Genomic DNA, 17,576 nt, shown 5'->3' with positions numbered 1-17,576 from the left:
CGAAAAATTTAGGACAACTATGCTTTTGGTTTCATCAAAGTCATAGAATTATTTCATAAACAATGAGAGTTAACTGAACATGTTCAAAAGGTTGAATCTAATTATTTTACACGTACGCGTACACCTTCATATAACTAAATTTTGGTACGTGTAAACAGACTTGTAGTTTCACACGTACCCGTAGACGTAAACGCTTATAAATGCTTAACCTCTCTAATATGTATATTGTAAACTGATTGGCTGTGTGGCCAAAAGTTGTATTTCTGAATAAATAATATACCGCTTTGAATGTACAGTTTTGAGTCAACGATTATCATTCATAACTAGAGGTATAGTATCAATGCAAACATATGTTAACATTGAATTGAATTGAAACAATTGTTTCTTAAATACATTGAATGAGTTGCATGCTGTGTGGAAAATAATTATTACGGATTAAAAAAGCATTTTTGATATATTTAGCAAGGTCAACCAAGCTAGATACGTGATCTGAACCCAACAACTGAAGTACATATAATTTAAAAAACTTGAAGGCTAATGATACTATCAGTTTATATATATTTTTCGTAGATTGTAATATTTTGGACATTGTAGAATGAAATGAAACTCGTCTTCAATTTGTTGCATATCACAAACATCATCGAGCCTGCCTGCTCGTACCTTGATATCTTCCTGTTTTAAAATTTAAACAAACAACAACGTGAAGACAGTCTTTTACATTAAGTATGTATCTTAATATTAATCTGGATTGGTTTTGTTATAATATATGATCATAAATGATCATTCATATCTTTCAATCCTGTTTTATTATACCCCCCGTAAACAAAGTTTGGGGGGTATATAGGAATCACCTTGTCCGTCTGTCCGTCCGTCTGTCCGTCTGTCTGTGCAATCGTGTCCGGTCCATATCTTTCTTATGGGGAAACATTGGAAGTTTTTACTTCACACAAAGATTGCTTATGACCTAAGGGTGTGCCATGACCTTGACCCACGGTCAATTGAGGAAGTTCAAGGTCATTGTTTCAAAAATGCTAAATTCTGTCTGTGTCATGTCTTGTATTAATGGAAATATTAGAAGCTAAAATTTGAAACAAAGCTTGCCTGTATCAGGCCACATAAAACTATTTTTAGACTATCACCCCCGTCTCTCTGAAAATGGCCTGCCCCGATGAATTTTTTTTTGGAAAAAAAACTGTGTGGAAAAAAAATTTCGGAAAAAATCCGGCTCAGTATACCAATAATTCAAAATGTTTAAATATTAAATTTTTCTTAGCGGGGGGGGGATCAATTGTGAGCTTGCTCACAGTACCTCTAGTTTTAAAACAATCAACATAAATGTTGGGCGATCCACTGAATATACTTTTGCCAAATTGGCTAGGAAAGTTAGTTTTAACATGCACATGATTTAACATTTACATTATTTATCTACAGGTACATGTACTTTGTTGTTCATTAATTAAACGAATTTTTTTAAACGTATTTAAGAGAAATGACTATGAGTTAGAAATGTTTTAAAGCTAAGAATTAATTATGAAAAAATTGTAAATGAAACGCCTATTATTTTCCCTTTTTCCGAGGCTAAATAAGATATGATGAAATATTTAATCAAATAACTTAAATCAGATAACCGAAAATTGTCAACGATGATTACAATTTCCATAAAAACGAGAGTTTGTAAAATATCTTCATTATCAAAGATTAAGGATGAGTTTCATTTCATTCTAATCTGTCCATTTCATAAGGAAGTAAGAAAGTTGTATGGAAAAAAAAAATTATGAAAAGCCCTCTGTCTTTATACTTGTTCAATTACTCTCGACAAAGATTATCAATGAGTTGCGTAATTTGGACAAATACCTTTATAAATGCTCAAAATTAAGATAAAAGAATATTGTTTTTGTTTTGAGAATATACTCTTCATTATCATGTTTACTTTTATATTAATTTTATCATATTCATTTTTTCATTGTAATACATACGTACACGGCTATAAACACTGCTATGTAGGCTCTTACGTCCACCCGCAGGCGGATTTTAGATTGTGATTTTAAAAAAAAAGTCAACACATGTACACTTTTCTTATGTATATATGTTAAACCTATAAATCGTATGGTTATTGGTAAGAAACAACCCACAATACCAAATCGGTGTAGACAAGGTTAGATGAATTCACCCGATCGAGTTACCTGGGTTTGGGGCAGATTGAGACAACCAGCGTATCACGTATCAAGTATATCTTAAATTTCCTTTCAGCGAGTACTATTGGACAAATTTCCACATGATGTTTTGTTGATGAGGTTAACCGGGTCATGAGCTCGGTTACATTTTGAGGTTGTTGGATCATGGTTAACAAGCAAATTGTAAGTGAAATTACAATCTTCTTCATAACAATTACCATTTATACAAAGACTTTGTGTAGGAGCAAGAATTTGCTTAGAGTTAAGTTCTTTTTCTCTATAATGTACTTGAATACAACAAATTAACCTCCATTTCTTTAAAAGTTATTATTATAATGCTAGCCATAATAGCCGTCTTTTAGCTGCATAATTTTTAAGTTTTAGATATCAATTTTTTTATGTAACATGTTCTATAAGACTTTTAAAAGTACTCAACTAAATTTGAATGCTGTAAATATAGATTTGATAGATTCATTCTCTTATCATAATTAATACTGAATTGGTCTGCTGATCTCTCAAGAAATCTCTCTCTCTCTCTCTCTCTCTCTCTCTCTCTCTCTCTCTCTCTCTCTCTCTCTCTCTCTCTCTCTCTACAGTACTATTAATCTATTTACAGGAAAATAACGTATATGAGGAGGCCAAGAGAGCCTTGAGGATTTCAACAATTCTCACATACTTTATTAGACAACGGATATCGGTATGTATATACCTTTTAAAAGACCTGAAAACTTATTTGTATGTATCTTTTTTTTTTCTTTTTTTTATTCATAATTTCTTGTTCTGCTACTTGTTTTGGTTTTTTGTTTCTTTGTTTCAGTCATTAGTATGCGCGGGTTTTTTTTATTGACATTTGTATTAATTTTTTTTCAGTCTTTTTTTTAACTATTTATCGTTTGTTGTATGAAAAAAATTTAATATTGATTTGTTGGGTGAAATCAGGTCGAAGGATGCTTGGAAATGCCTTTGGAGGTGTTGGAGACACATCTTTTAGAGGTAAGAACTATTGCACGTGTAGATTGATCGAATTCTATATCCTCACAAAAATTCATCTGTTGAGTAATATTAGCAAAATTTCTACCCACTGCTCGCTGGGTAAAAGAAAAAAAAGGAAAACCATACAAGAAATTTCATGCTAGGCTATAACTTAGTCCAATCTGGCTCATACTTCACCCACAGAGCGCCTTTGGGTAAAGGGTGTACAGTGACCTTAAACTATGTTTCTATATAGGTCGAACTGAAGGTCATAGCAGAATTATGCTTTTCATCCTATGTACATTTATATTTATTTGAGTGGGGCCCTTTTAATTGGTCACCATCCCTATGTTGTCTAGTTTTTATGAAAATGGCACTTATTCTTCAAGCAAAAGGTTCATTTTTCTACGGTCATTATTATACGTCGAAAAATGACCCTTGTCATTATTCTACCGGGGTCATTTTTCTGCTTTACACCGGCCAAAAGTGAAATAGGCATGCCTACGTCACATTATCGTTTGACACAACTTCCGAAAGCTCAAGCTGTCGTCGAAATATATCTATCTCTGTATTTAATTTTTCTACTCACGAAGGTTATAAAAGTAACATCAAATGTTTTGTTATATGGTATATTATTTTACTGCTGGTTATATATACATGATTGTAGTAAATTACATTTTTTTACAAGAACAATCTCTGCTTGAGAATTACAGCTTATAATCTGTATAAAAATAAGACCCATTGCCAATTTATCTATTATTCTGCCATTTTAATTTCCCAATTTTCAGATTACAAATTACCAGGATACCCCGTGGTATTATCCATGCTGCATCAATATTCAGAGACAAAACGTAGAAACTAACCTATAAGTATCGTCTTTTTGATTTTATACTTCTTTTCTTTCATTTAAAATATAGCTTTTATACATGGGTGTACCGTTTCATGAATAATATACTAAACACAAAACAAACATATCAAGGGTTAAAATTATATTTCATTGTCTGCTTTAGGATAATTACATCACTTCGAAAACAAACTTTTACGAGTCAGATTTCAGATAAAGTTTTGAGGTTCATAATTGACAAATTGTTAAAAATAAGTGCATGTTAGATATGTTTTCTACTTTTTCTCGCCAGGTTATGGAACCAAAAAGAAAGAAAAGAAACACTAGAGGACTATTTGGAAGAATTCGGAAATTCTTCAGCCGACGGATTGAAAAGAATTAAAAACTTGATCTTGCTGATAACGAACGTTAACGGTGTAATACTGGTATATATATTATTACATGTATAAAGTAATAAAGTATTGTTAATTTTGCTTCATTGTGTGACCTGCTTTTCTTCTGATGGAGAGAGGACATTTCATCTCAAAGAGTGAATGATTAATCTCTTGAATACAATTTTGACATTACATTGTAAATTTTTTAATCAAATTACCACACATGCGCGCATCAAAATTTTTTCCAGTGGGGTCCGAAGGATATTTTTGTTTGCCCGGGGAGGGGGATCTTTGTTGATATATTCAGGTAATTTGATCATTTTCAAGTTTCATATATAGGCATTTTGCTGCTGTTTGACCCAATTCATATATTCTAATAAACTTGAATAAAATACTTATTGAATGTTCAAGTGTACAGGAGGAACCCCCCTTCTAGATCCAATAAACCACCCATTACAAGTGAAGAAATAACAGTAGATAGCGATGATTACAGAGGACAACCAACTTCCGTACCCCATGTGCCAGACCAAAGCATGGGAGCCGGCCCAGGGGTCATGAAAGTTAAAGACAAGCTCACTTTTGATCTCAGTCACACTTTTTCAAAAGACATATAATGGAAATGAGAGACTGATAGGGACATTAAATATGGTTTAATCATTTAGCACTGGTATTTCTATCTCAAGGTATCGTTTTTTTTATGTGTAAGTTGCCCTTATTCGAGTCTGAACACTTGTCTTAGCTTTCGCTTCAAAACTCTTAAAATCTGAAATATTTTTGGCACATTTTCTTGGACATATAAACATGTACCTTCCCAAGGAATTCGAAAAGAAAGACAACTCAAATTACATGTCCCGATGAAACAAAAATCACTGAGCAAGGTAATCTGCTGTGCACAATGCAACTATATGCGCGGATCCAGAAAAAAACTTTTCTGTGGAGGTTCCTAAGCCTATTACAGGGAACTTAATTACTATGTGAATACTCTAAGCGGCCTACCTACCAACCTAGTTCTTGTTGCACACGGGGGCACATAGGGCAATGTTCTAAGCGGCGGAAGGTCTGAACCCATCCACTCCCACCTTCGACCCCCCTCTAGATCAACGCGTGAAATTTGTTTTACTTATTAGAGGATATTGTTAGTATTTATCATTTAACACGCAGGCAGTCTGAATATGCCCTTAGAAGAACTTGAAGAGAAATATCAGTTGGCTAGAAAGTACAGGATTCAACGATTCATACAAGATAGAACAATGGTACGTGAAGTTTGATCAAAGTATTCTTTCAGACGCATATCATTTGCCTCTAATTATATGAAATAGTTGTTGACCTAATAATGTGTATTCAAATAAGTATATGATATGCAAATTTACATCTAATTTACTATATGTTATGTGTGCAACCGTTGGAACTGTGGAACACTTGAAATATTTTGTGCATTATTGTAAACTGGTTGAACACTTGATCAGCCCCCCCCCCCCCAACATTTTAGACTCCAAAATGTTTAATGTTTATATTATATTATAATAGAGAGGTTAAGCATTTCAACGTGTACGTGTAATTAGGGGAATCCCCTAATTTTATGTGTATTACGTCACAATTTCTGTATACGGCGTAATTCTACAAGTTGTACAAAACGTGTAGAACCAAAAGTACACGTAGATGAAAACTTGTAGCATTTTTTGATAAGAATATAGACTAAGTGTACATAAGATGTTGTGTAATGTAAAGCCGACGAAAAATTTAGGACAACTATGCTTTTGGTTTCATCAAAGTCATAGAATTATTTCATAAACAATGAGAGTTAACTGAACATGTTCAAAAGGTTGAATCTAATTATTTTACACGTACGCGTACACCTTCATATAACTAAATTTTGGTACGTGTAAACAGACTTGTAGTTTCACACGTACCCGTAGACGTAAACGCTTATAAATGCTTAACCTCTCTAATATGTATATTGTAAACTGATTGGCTGTGTGGCCAAAAGTTGTATTTCTGAATAAATAATATACCGCTTTGAATGTACAGTTTTGAGTCAACGATTATCATTCATAACTAGAGGTATAGTATCAATGCAAACATATGTTAACATTGAATTGAATTGAAACAATTGTTTCTTAAATACATTGAATGAGTTGCATGCTGTGTGGAAAATAATTATTACGGATTAAAAAAGCATTTTTGATATATTTAGCAAGGTCAACCAAGCTAGATACGTGATCTGAACCCAACAACTGAAGTACATATAATTTAAAAAACTTGAAGGCTAATGATACTATCAGTTTATATATATTTTTCGTAGATTGTAATATTTTGGACATTGTAGAATGAAATGAAACTCGTCTTCAATTTGTTGCATATCACAAACATCATCGAGCCTGCCTGCTCGTACCTTGATATCTTCCTGTTTTAAAATTTAAAAAAACAACAACGTGAAGACAGTCTTTTACATTAAGTATGTATCTTAATATTAATCTGGATTGGTTTTGTTATAATATATGATCATAAATGATCATTCATATCTTTCAATCCTGTTTTATTATACCCCCCGTAAACAAAGTTTGGGGGGTATATAGGAATCACCTTGTCAGTCTGTCCGTCCGTCTGTCCGTCTGTCTGTGCAATCGTGTCCGGTCCATATCTTTCTTATGGGGAAACATTGGAAGTTTTTACTTCACACAAAGATTGCTTATGACCTAAGGGTGTGCCATGACCTTGACCCACGGTCAATTGAGGAAGTTCAAGGTCATTGTTTCAAAAATGCTAAATTCTGTCTGTGTCATGTCTTGTATTAATGGAAATATTAGAAGCTAAAATTTGAAACAAAGCTTGCCTGTATCAGGCCACATAAAACTATTTTTAGACTATCACCCCCGTCTCTCTGAAAATGGCCTGCCCCGATGAATTTTTTTTTGGAAAAAAAACTGTGTGGAAAAAAAATTTCGGAAAAAATCAGGCTCAGTATACCAATAATTCAAAATGTTTAAATATTAAATTTTTCTTAGCGGGGGGGGGGTCAATTGTGAGCTTGCTCACAGTACCTCTAGTTTTAAAACAATCAACATAAATGTTGGGCGATCCACTGAATATACTTTTGCCAAATTGGCTAGGAAAGTTAGTTTTAACATGCACATGATTTAACATTTACATTATTTATCTACAGGTACATGTACTTTGTTGTTCATTAATTAAACGAATTTTTTTAAACGTATTTAAGAGAAATGACTATGAGTTAGAAATGTTTTAAAGCTAAGAATTAATTATGAAAAAATTGTAAATGAAACGCCTATTATTTTCCCTTTTTCCGAGGCTAAATAAGATATTATGATGAAATATTTAATCAAATAACTTAAATCAGATAACCGAAAATTGTCAACGATGATTACAATTTCCATAAAAACGAGAGTTTGTAAAATATCTTCATTATCAAAGATTAAGGATGAGTTTCATTTCATTCTAATCTGTCCATTTTATAAGGAAGTAAGAAAGTTGTATGGAAAAAAAAAATTATGAAAAGCCCTCTGTCTTTATACTTGTTCAATTACTCTCGACAAAGATTATCAATGAGTTGCGTAATTTGGACAAATACCTTTATAAATGCTCAAAATTAAGATAAAAGAATATTGTTTTTGTTTTGAGAATATACTCTTCATTATCATGTTTACTTTTATATTAATTTTATCATATTCATTTTTTCATTGTAATACATACGTACACGGCTATAAACACTGCTATGTAGGCTCTTACGTCCACCCGCAGGCGGATTTTAGATTGTGATTTTAAAAAAAAGTCAACACATGTACACTTTTCTTATGTATATATGTTAAACCTATAAATCGTATGGTTATTGGTAAGAAACAACCCACAATACCAAATCGGTGTAGACAAGGTTAGATGAATTCACCCGATCGAGTTACCTGGGTTTGGGGCAGATTGAGACAACCAGCGTATCACGTATCAAGTATATCTTAAATTTCCTTTCAGCGAGTACTATTGGACAAATTTCCACATGATGTTTTGTTGATGAGGTTAACCGGGTCATGAGCTCGGTTACATTTTGAGGTTGTTGGATCATGGTTAACAAGCAAATTGTAAGTGAAATTACAATCTTCTTCATAACAATTACCATTTATACAAAGACTTTGTGTAGGAGCAAGAATTTGCTTAGAGTTAAGTTCTTTTTCTCTATAATGTACTTGAATACAACAAATTAACCTCCATTTCTTTAAAAGTTATTATTATAATGCTAGCCATAATAGCCGTCTTTTAGCTGCATAATTTTTAAGTTTTAGATATCAATTTTTTTATGTAACATGTTCTATAAGACTTTTAAAAGTACTCAACTAAATTTGAATGCTGTAAATATAGATTTGATAGATTCATTCTCTTATCATAATTAATACTGAATTGGTCTGCTGATCTCTCAAGAAATCTCTCTCTCTCTCTCTCTCTCTCTCTCTCTCTCTCTCTCTCTCTCTCTCTCTCTCTCTCTCTACAGTACTATTAATCTATTTACAGGAAAATAACGTATATGAGGAGGCCAAGAGAGCCTTGAGGATTTCAACAATTCTCACATACCTTAATAGACAACGGATATCGGTATGTATATACCTTTTAAAAGACCTGAAAACTTATTTGTATGTATCTTTTTTTTTCTTTTTTTTATTCATAATTTCTTGTTCTGCTACTTGTTTTGGTTTTTTGTTTCTTTGTTTCAGTCATTAGTATGCGCGGGTTTTTTTTATTGACATTTGTATTAATTTTTTTTCAGTCTTTTTTTTAACTATTTATCGTTTGTTGTATGAAAAAAATTTAATATTGATTTGTTGGGTGAAATCAGGTCGAAGGATGCTTGGAAATGCCTTTGGAGGTGTTGGAGACACATCTTTTAGAGGTAAGAACTATTGCACGTGTAGATTGATCGAATTCTATATCCTCACAAAAATTCATCTGTTGAGTAATATTAGCAAAATTTCTACCCACTGCTCGCTGGGTAAAAGAAAAAAAAGGAAAACCATACAAGAAATTTCATGCTAGGCTATAACTTAGTCCAATCTGGCTCATACTTCACCCACAGAGCGCCTTTGGGTAAAGGGTGTACAGTGACCTTAAACTATGTTTCTATATAGGTCGAACTGAAGGTCATAGCAGAATTATGCTTTTCATCCTATGTACATTTATATTTATTTGAGTGGGGCCCTTTTAATTGGTCACCATCCCTATGTTGTCTAGTTTTTATGAAAATGGCACTTATTCTTCAAGCAAAAGGTTCATTTTTCTACGGTCATTATTATACGTCGAAAAATGACCCTTGTCATTATTCTACCGGGGTCATTTTTCTGCTTTACACCGGCCAAAAGTGAAATAGGCATGCCTACGTCACATTATCGTTTGACACAACTTCCGAAAGCCCAAGCTGTCGTCGAAATATATCTATCTCTGTATTTAATTTTTCTACTCACGAAGGTTATAAAAGTAACATCAAATGTTTTGTTAAATGGTATATTATTTTACTGCTGGTTATATATACATGATTGTAGTAAATTACATTTTTTTACAAGAACAATCTCTGCTTGAGAATTACAGCTTATAATCTGTATAAAAATAAGACCAATTGCCAATTTATCTATTATTCTGCCATTTTAATTTCCCAATTTTCAGATTACAAATTACCAGGATACCCCGTGGTATTATCCATGCTGCATCAATATTCAGAGACAAAACGTAGAAACTAACCTATAAGTATCGTCTTTTCGATTTTATACTTCTTTTCTTTCATTTAAAATATAGCTTTTATACATGGGTGTACCGTTTCATGAATAATATACTAAACACAAAACAAACATATCAAGGGTTAAAATTATATTTCATTGCCTGCTTTAGGATAATTACATCACTTCGAAAACAAACTTTTACGAGTCAGATTTCAGATAAAGTTTTGAGGTTCATAATTGACAAATTGTTAAAAATAAGTGCATGTTAGATATGTTTTCTACTTTTTCTCGCCAGGTTATGGAACCAAAAAGAAAGAAAAGAAACACTGGAGGACTATTTGGAAGAATTCGGAAATTCTTCAGCCGACGGATTGAAAAGAATTAAAAACTTGATCTTGCTGATAACGAACGTTAACGGTGTAATACTGGTATATATATTATTACATGTATAAAGTAATAAAGTATTGTTAATTTTGCTTCATTGTGTGACCTGCTTTTCTTCTGATGGAGAGAGGACATTTCATCTCAAAGAGTGAATGATTAATCTCTTGAATACAATTTTGACATTACATTGTAAATTTTTTAATCAAATTACCACACATGCGCGCATCAAAATTTTTTCCAGTGGGGTCCGAAGGATATTTTTGTTTGCCCGGGGAGGGGGATCTTTGTTGGTATTTTCAGGTAATTTGATTATTTTCAAGTTTCATATATAGGCATTTTGCTGCTGTTTGACCCAATTCATATATTCTAATAAACTTGAATAAAATACTTATTGAATATTCAAGTGTACAGGAGGAACCCCCCTTCTAGATCCAATAAACCACCCATTACAAGTGAAGAAATAACAGTAGATAGCGATGATTACAGAGGACAACCAACTTCCGAACCCCATGTGCCAGACCAAAGCATTGGAGCCGGCCCAGGGGCCATGAAAGTTATAGACAAGCTCACTTTTGATCTCAGTCACACTTTTTCAAAAGACATATAATGGAAATGTGAGACTGATAGGGACATTAAATATGGTTTAATCATTTAGCACTGGTATTTCTATCTCAAGGTATCGTTTTTTTATGTGTAAATTGCCCTTATTCGAGTCCGAACACTTGTCTTAGCTTTCGCTTCAAAACTCTTAAAATCTGAAATATTTTTGGCACAATTCTTGGACATATAAACATGTACCTTCCCAAGAAATTCGAAAAGAAAGACAACTCAAATTACATGTCCCGATGAAACAAAAATCACTGAGCAAGGTAATCTGCTGTGCACAATGCAACTATATGCGCGGATCCAGAAAAAAACTTTTCTGTGGAGGTTCCTAAGCCTATTACAGGGAACTTAATTACTCTAAGCGGCCTACCTACCAACCTAGTTCTTGTTGCACACGGGGGCACATAGGGCAATGTTCTAAGCGGCGGAAGGTCTGAACCCATCCACTCCCACCCTCGACCCCCTCTAGATAAACGCGTGAAATTTGTTTTACTAATTAGTAAAGGAAATTGTTAGTATTTATCATTTAACACGCAGGCAGTCTGAATATGCCCTTAGAAGAACTTGAAGAGAAATATCAGTTGGCTAGAGAGTACAAGATTCGACGATTCATACAAGATAGAACAATGGTACGTTAAGTTTGATCAAAGTATTCTTTCAGACACATATCATTTGCCTCTAGTTATGTAAAATAGTTGTGACCTAAAATTGTATATTTAAATAAGTATATGATATGCAAATTTACATTTAATTTACTATATGTAATGTGTGCAACCGTGGGAACTGTGAAACACTTAAAATATGTGAATTATTGTAAACTGGTTGAACACTTGATCAGCCCCACCCCCCCCCCCCAACATTTTTAGACTCCAAAAGGTGTAATGTTTATATTATATTATAATATGTAAATTGTAAATTGATGGGCTATGTGGCCAAAAGTTGTATTGCTAAATAAATAATATCATACTGCTTTGAATGTACAGTTTTGAGTCAACAATTATTAGTCATAACTAGAGGTATAGTATCAATGCATAACATATGTTAACATTGAATTGAATTGGAACATTTGTTTCTTAAATACATTGAATGAGTTACATGCAGTGTGGAAAATAATTATTACGGATTTATAAAGCACATTTGATTTATTTAGCAAGGCCAACCAAGCTAGATACGTGATCTGAACCCAACAACTGAAGTACATGTAATTAAATTTACTTGGAGGCTAACGATAACACTCGTTGTTATATATTTTTTTCGTAGATTGTAATATTTGGACATTGAAGAATAAAATGAAATTCGTCTTTAATTTGTTGCGTATCACAAACATCATCGAGCCTGCCTGCTCATACCTTGGTATCTTCCTGTTTTAAAATTTAAACAACGTGAAGACAGTCTAATACGAGAAATTTGTATCATATTATGAATCTGGATTGGTTTTGTTATAATATATGATCATATATGATCATTCATATCTTTCAATCCCGGTTTTTTAAAAAACAAATAACATAAATTTTGAGCGATCCCCTGAACATACTTTTGCCAAATTGGCTAGGAAAGTTAGTTTTAATATGGACATGATTTAACATTTACATTATTTATCTATAGGTGCATGTACTTTGTTGTTCTTTAATTAAACGAATTTTTTAAACGTATTTAAGAGAAATGACTAAGAGTTAGATGTTTTAAAGCTAAGAATCAATTATGAAAAAGTTGTAAATGAACCGCCAATTATCATCCCTTTTTCCGAGGCTAAATCTATACTACTATATATTAAAATAATAGACTCGAATTTTTGGGCTTTAATACCGAGAAATCGGAGGAGTACCGTCTTTTGTTTTATATATTCTAAACATCATTGGTACTTGAAGATTACCAATTTGTTTTTATTTTTTCTCAATCAAGCTTCGCTGAAAATTCCTTTAAAAAATCCGGAAATCATCTGGGGTTTTTTTGGATTTTACAATCTTGCGCATGCACATTACATTCACGCTAAATCACGGGAGGCTCTTTAGTTTATGTTTCCACAATATTACATTTGCATGGATGAACTCAGAAACGATAATAGAAATACGTGTAAATTTTCATTGAAAAGTTGTCTTATATTCTGTTCATCAAAGAAAACATGGCAGATAACTCTAACTCAGTGCATTAAATATGAAAAATCCCGAGAGTTTGAGTGTCAACATGGTGTGTAAATTTGAAGCCAGTGAAAGACGTTGGTAAAAAAGTGTTGAATTATTCTTTAATATGGATGAAATTTTTAGATGAAAGGTACTCACAGCCTAAATGGTTTGTTATGAATAATTTGACTGTTAATTTAAATGCAGCCTCATTAATTTTCGGGCATGTTGCATCGGGGGGGGGGGGGGCGGCTTTTTCTTAATATTACATATAAAAAATTGAATTAACATGGAGTCCCCCCCCCCTTTTTTCTGTGACCATGTTAAAATTGAATTGAAAATAAGGAAATAAACAGTGAAATTGAAGTGAAAAGTATACCTACCTCCCCCCCCCCCTCCCACGGCTTAGGATTTTCAGGATTTTTGAGATTTGTTGCTATATTACGGATGTATGGGAGGCATTTTAACTGTGGCAAAGGCCTGTCCTGAGACAGTTGGATAAGTCTAACTAAGCAGAGTGTACTGAAATTAATAGCATTACTGTAGGTTTAAAGCTTGGTTCTGTAAATGTCAACAATACGGTGTGTCCGATATCATATATATAATATGTCAACCCGTGCACGCACTGGTCAAAGTCTAGTATGATATTATGATGAAATGTTTCAGATAACCAAAAATTGTCAAACATGGTTACCACTTCAATAAAAACGAGAGAGTTTGTGCTCATGCTACATGTGTATCCATGTCCTTAAAGAGAGAGTTTGTAAAATATCTTCATAATCACAGATTAAGGATGAGTTTCATTTCAATCTAATCCGTTCATTTTATAAGGAAGTAAGAAAGTTGTATGTAAAAAAAAATATTATGAAAAGCCCTCTGTCTTTAAACTTGTTCAACCACTCTCGACAAAGATTATTAATGAGTTGCGTAATTTAGACAAATACCTTTATAAATGCTTAAAATTAATATAAAAGTATATTGTTTTTGTTTTGAGAATATTTTCTTCATTATCTTGTTTACTTTTCTATTAATTTTATCATCTTCATTTCTTCATTGTAATACTTATGTACACGGCTATAAACACGGCTATGTAGACTCTTACGTCCACACGAAGACTGATTTTAAATTGTGATTTTAAAAAAAGTCAACACATGTACACTTTTCTTATGTATATATTTTAAACCTATGATTCGTATGGTTCTTGGTTCTTGGAACAGTACAAAACAATACCACGTCCGTGTGGACAAAGTTGGATGCACCCGATCGATCGAGTCACCTGGGCGATGTTACATTACAAGGAAGTTTGGGGCGATATCTTAGAGAGTAATCTGATTCAGGTAAAAAATCCCTCTATGCCAAACCAGGGACCAATTTCCACGTGATGTTTTTTTTATGCAGTTATATCTTAGAGAGTAATCTTATTAAGGTAATGTAAAAATCCATCTATGCCAAACCAAACCAGGAACCAATTTCCACGTGATGTTTTTATGCGGTTAACTAGCTCAAGAGTTCGGTTACATTTTGATTGGATCATGGCAAACAAACAAGATGTAAGTGAAATTACAATCTTTTTCATTACAATTACCATTTATACAAAGACTTTGTGTAGGAGCAAAGATTTTCTTAGAGTTAAGTTCTTTTTCTCTGTAATGTACTTGAATACAACAAATTAACCCCCACTTCTTTAATAGCTATTATTATAATGCTCGCCATAATAACCGTCTTTTAGCTACATGATTTTAAAGTTTTAGATATCAATTTTTTCATGTAATAAGTTGCATTAGGCTTTTAAAAGTACTCAACTAAATTTGAATGCTGTAAATATAGATTTGATAGATTCATTCTCTTATATAGTTAATACTGAATTGGTCTGCTGATACAGGAAATCTCTCTTTCTCTCTCTCTCTCTCTCTCTCTCTCTCTCTCTCTCTCTCTCTCTCTCTCTCTCTCTCTCTCTCTCTCTCTCTCTCTCTCTCTCTCTAAAAACAATACTATTAATCTTTTTACTGGAAATTGACGTATATGAGGAGGCCAAGACAGCCTTGAGGATTTCAACAATTCTTACATACCTTAATAGAAAAGGGATATCGGAATGTATATAACTTTTAAAAGACCTGAAAACTTATTTCTATGTATCTTTTTTTTCCTACAATTTCTTGTTCTGTTTTTTGTTTTGGTTTTTTGTTTCTGTGTTTCAATCATTAGTATGCGCGGTTTTTTATTGACATTTGTATTAATTTTTTTTCAGTCTTTTTTTAAAAACTATTTTTCGATTGTTGTATGAAAAAAATTGATATTGATTTGTTGTGTGAAATCAGGTCTCAGAATACTTGGAAATGCCTTTGGAGGTGTTAGAGACACATCTTTTAGAGGTAAGAACTATTGTACGTAATATTATCAAAATTTCTACCCGCTGCTCGCTGGGTAAAAGAAAAAAGGAAAACCATACAAGAAATTCCATGCTATGTTATAACTTAGTCCAATCTGGCTCGTACTTCACCCACAGAGCGCCCTTGGTTTAAGGGTTTGCAGTGACCTTGAACTATGTTTCTATATAGGTCGAAGCTGAAGGTCATAGCAGAATTATGCTCATCATTCTATATCCATTATTTAAGTGGGACCCTTTGGGATGGTCACCATCCCTATGTTGTCTAGTTTTTTTTAAATGAAAATGGCACTTATTCTTCAGGCAAAAGGGTCATTTTTCTACGGTCATTATTTAACGTCGAAAAATGACCCTAGTCATTATTCTAAGGGGGTCGTTATTCTGCTTTACACCGGCCGACAATGAAATAGACATGCCTACGTCACATTATCGTTTGACACAACTTGCCGAGTCCAAGTTGTCGTTAAAATATATCTATATCTGTATTAAATTTTTCTACTTACGAAGGTTTTAAAAGTAACATCAAATGTTTTGTTATATGGTATATGTCACAGGGTAAATTATTCATTGATACAATATTTATTTTAATATATTGATATATAATGTACTAATATTCATATATCATTTTCATAATCCTCTATAAACATAGTGATTTACAGATCACTTGAATTTACTACGTTTCCACATTTCATTCATATTCATGGTGTTTTACATTCATTGGTTGAGTTTGGAGTGTGAAAGGTCAAAGGTGTTTGGGTCATGTGAGAGTTGTATGATTGGTTGATATTTTAAGAAATAGTGAAGAAGTTTTACAAGTTTTACATTTAAGTGCGCATGCTTGGCGCAATACTAAATCTATCACACTTCACCCCCAGACAGCGGAGAGAGAGGAAGAGTTTATCTCCTTATCCATAATTATATTATCTATTTTATAATAGTAATATAAAATATCTGTCATTTCGGTAAGTTCATTTACCGCAGTTACCTATGTTATTTGTTGAAATGATTAGTTATTTAAAACATAAATTAATAATATTCAAACATCTTAAAATATATTTAATGCGTGAATCTTAGTTGTGTGAGTGTGTATTTTATTATATTCATTTTTGTAATCATTGTTACAGATCACCCTCAATTCTATATATTGAAAAATATAGATAACACAAACCCAAACAGCTGAGTTGTTCATTTTATCAACAACAACGATTTGTGTTAACATCAAAATACGGCTGTGACATATATTATTTTACCGTTGGTGATATATACATGAATGTAGTAAATTACATTTTTTTCCAAGAACAATCTCTGGTTGAGAATTACAGCTTATAAACTGTAAAAAAAAAATAAGACCATTGCCAATTTATTTCTTATTCTATCATTTTAATTTCCTCCACAGATTACAAATTACCAGGATACCCCGTGGTATTATCGGTTTATTCCATGCTGCGTCAATATTCAGAGACAAAAGGTGGAAACTAATCTATAAGTATCGTCTTTTCGATTTTATACTTTTTTCTTTCATTTAAAATAGAACTTATATACATGGGTGTACACAAATCAAACATATCAAGGGTTAAAATTATATATCATTTTTCACTTTAGTTTTGAGGTTCATAATTGACATATCGTTAAAAATAAGTGCATGTAAGATATGTTTTTCTACTTTTTCTCGCCAGGTCATTAAACCAAAGACAAAGAAAAGAAGCACTGGAGGACTGTCTGGAAGAATTTGTAAATTCTTCAGCCGACGCTCTTCAGAAATTAAATGACGATTGAAAAGAATTAAAAACTTGATAATGTTATAACACGATAAGAACAAAGAAACTGCTGATAACAAACGTTAACGGTTTAAACTACGTATTATTATTAAAGAATTGTTCATTTTGTTTGATTGTGTGACCTGTTTTTCTTCAGAGATAGAGAGAGAGAGAGAGAGAGAGAGAGATTTTGAAGAGTCATTTCTGGTCGAAAGAAGATGGGTGTAAAATGCCTATACACGGAC

At 32.7% G+C, this 17,576-nt stretch overlaps 3 protein-coding genes across 3 annotated transcripts; all 3 read left to right on the top strand.

Annotated features, from left to right (window-relative positions):
* The first annotated feature begins 2,339 nt into the window (after positions 1-2,339).
* Positions 2,340-4,372, top strand: LOC128162163 (uncharacterized). Its single transcript, XM_052825353.1, has 5 exons — positions 2,340-2,357; positions 2,791-2,871; positions 3,114-3,167; positions 3,935-3,997; positions 4,283-4,372. The coding sequence occupies exons 1-5, from the start codon at positions 2,340-2,342 to the stop codon at positions 4,370-4,372; spliced, it is 306 nt and encodes a 101-aa protein (XP_052681313.1).
* A 4,065-nt stretch (positions 4,373-8,437) lies between these two features.
* Positions 8,438-10,463, top strand: LOC128162162 (uncharacterized). Its single transcript, XM_052825352.1, has 5 exons — positions 8,438-8,455; positions 8,883-8,963; positions 9,205-9,258; positions 10,026-10,088; positions 10,374-10,463. Exons 1-5 carry the CDS (start codon positions 8,438-8,440, stop codon positions 10,461-10,463), a joined length of 306 nt encoding a protein of 101 aa, XP_052681312.1.
* A 4,257-nt stretch (positions 10,464-14,720) lies between these two features.
* On the top strand, positions 14,721-17,343 carry LOC128162940 (uncharacterized). Its single transcript, XM_052826370.1, has 5 exons — positions 14,721-14,736; positions 15,196-15,284; positions 15,519-15,560; positions 16,971-17,042; positions 17,251-17,343. Exons 1-5 carry the CDS (start codon positions 14,721-14,723, stop codon positions 17,341-17,343), a joined length of 312 nt encoding a protein of 103 aa, XP_052682330.1.
* Positions 17,344-17,576: the final 233 nt, after the last annotated feature.

Source organism: Crassostrea angulata, chromosome 9 (genome assembly GCF_025612915.1).
Source record: "Crassostrea angulata isolate pt1a10 chromosome 9, ASM2561291v2, whole genome shotgun sequence".
Taxonomy (NCBI): Eukaryota; Metazoa; Mollusca; class Bivalvia; order Ostreida; family Ostreidae; genus Magallana; species Magallana angulata.
Note: the sequence above shows the minus strand (reverse complement) of the source record. Positions and strands in the feature narration are given on the sequence as shown.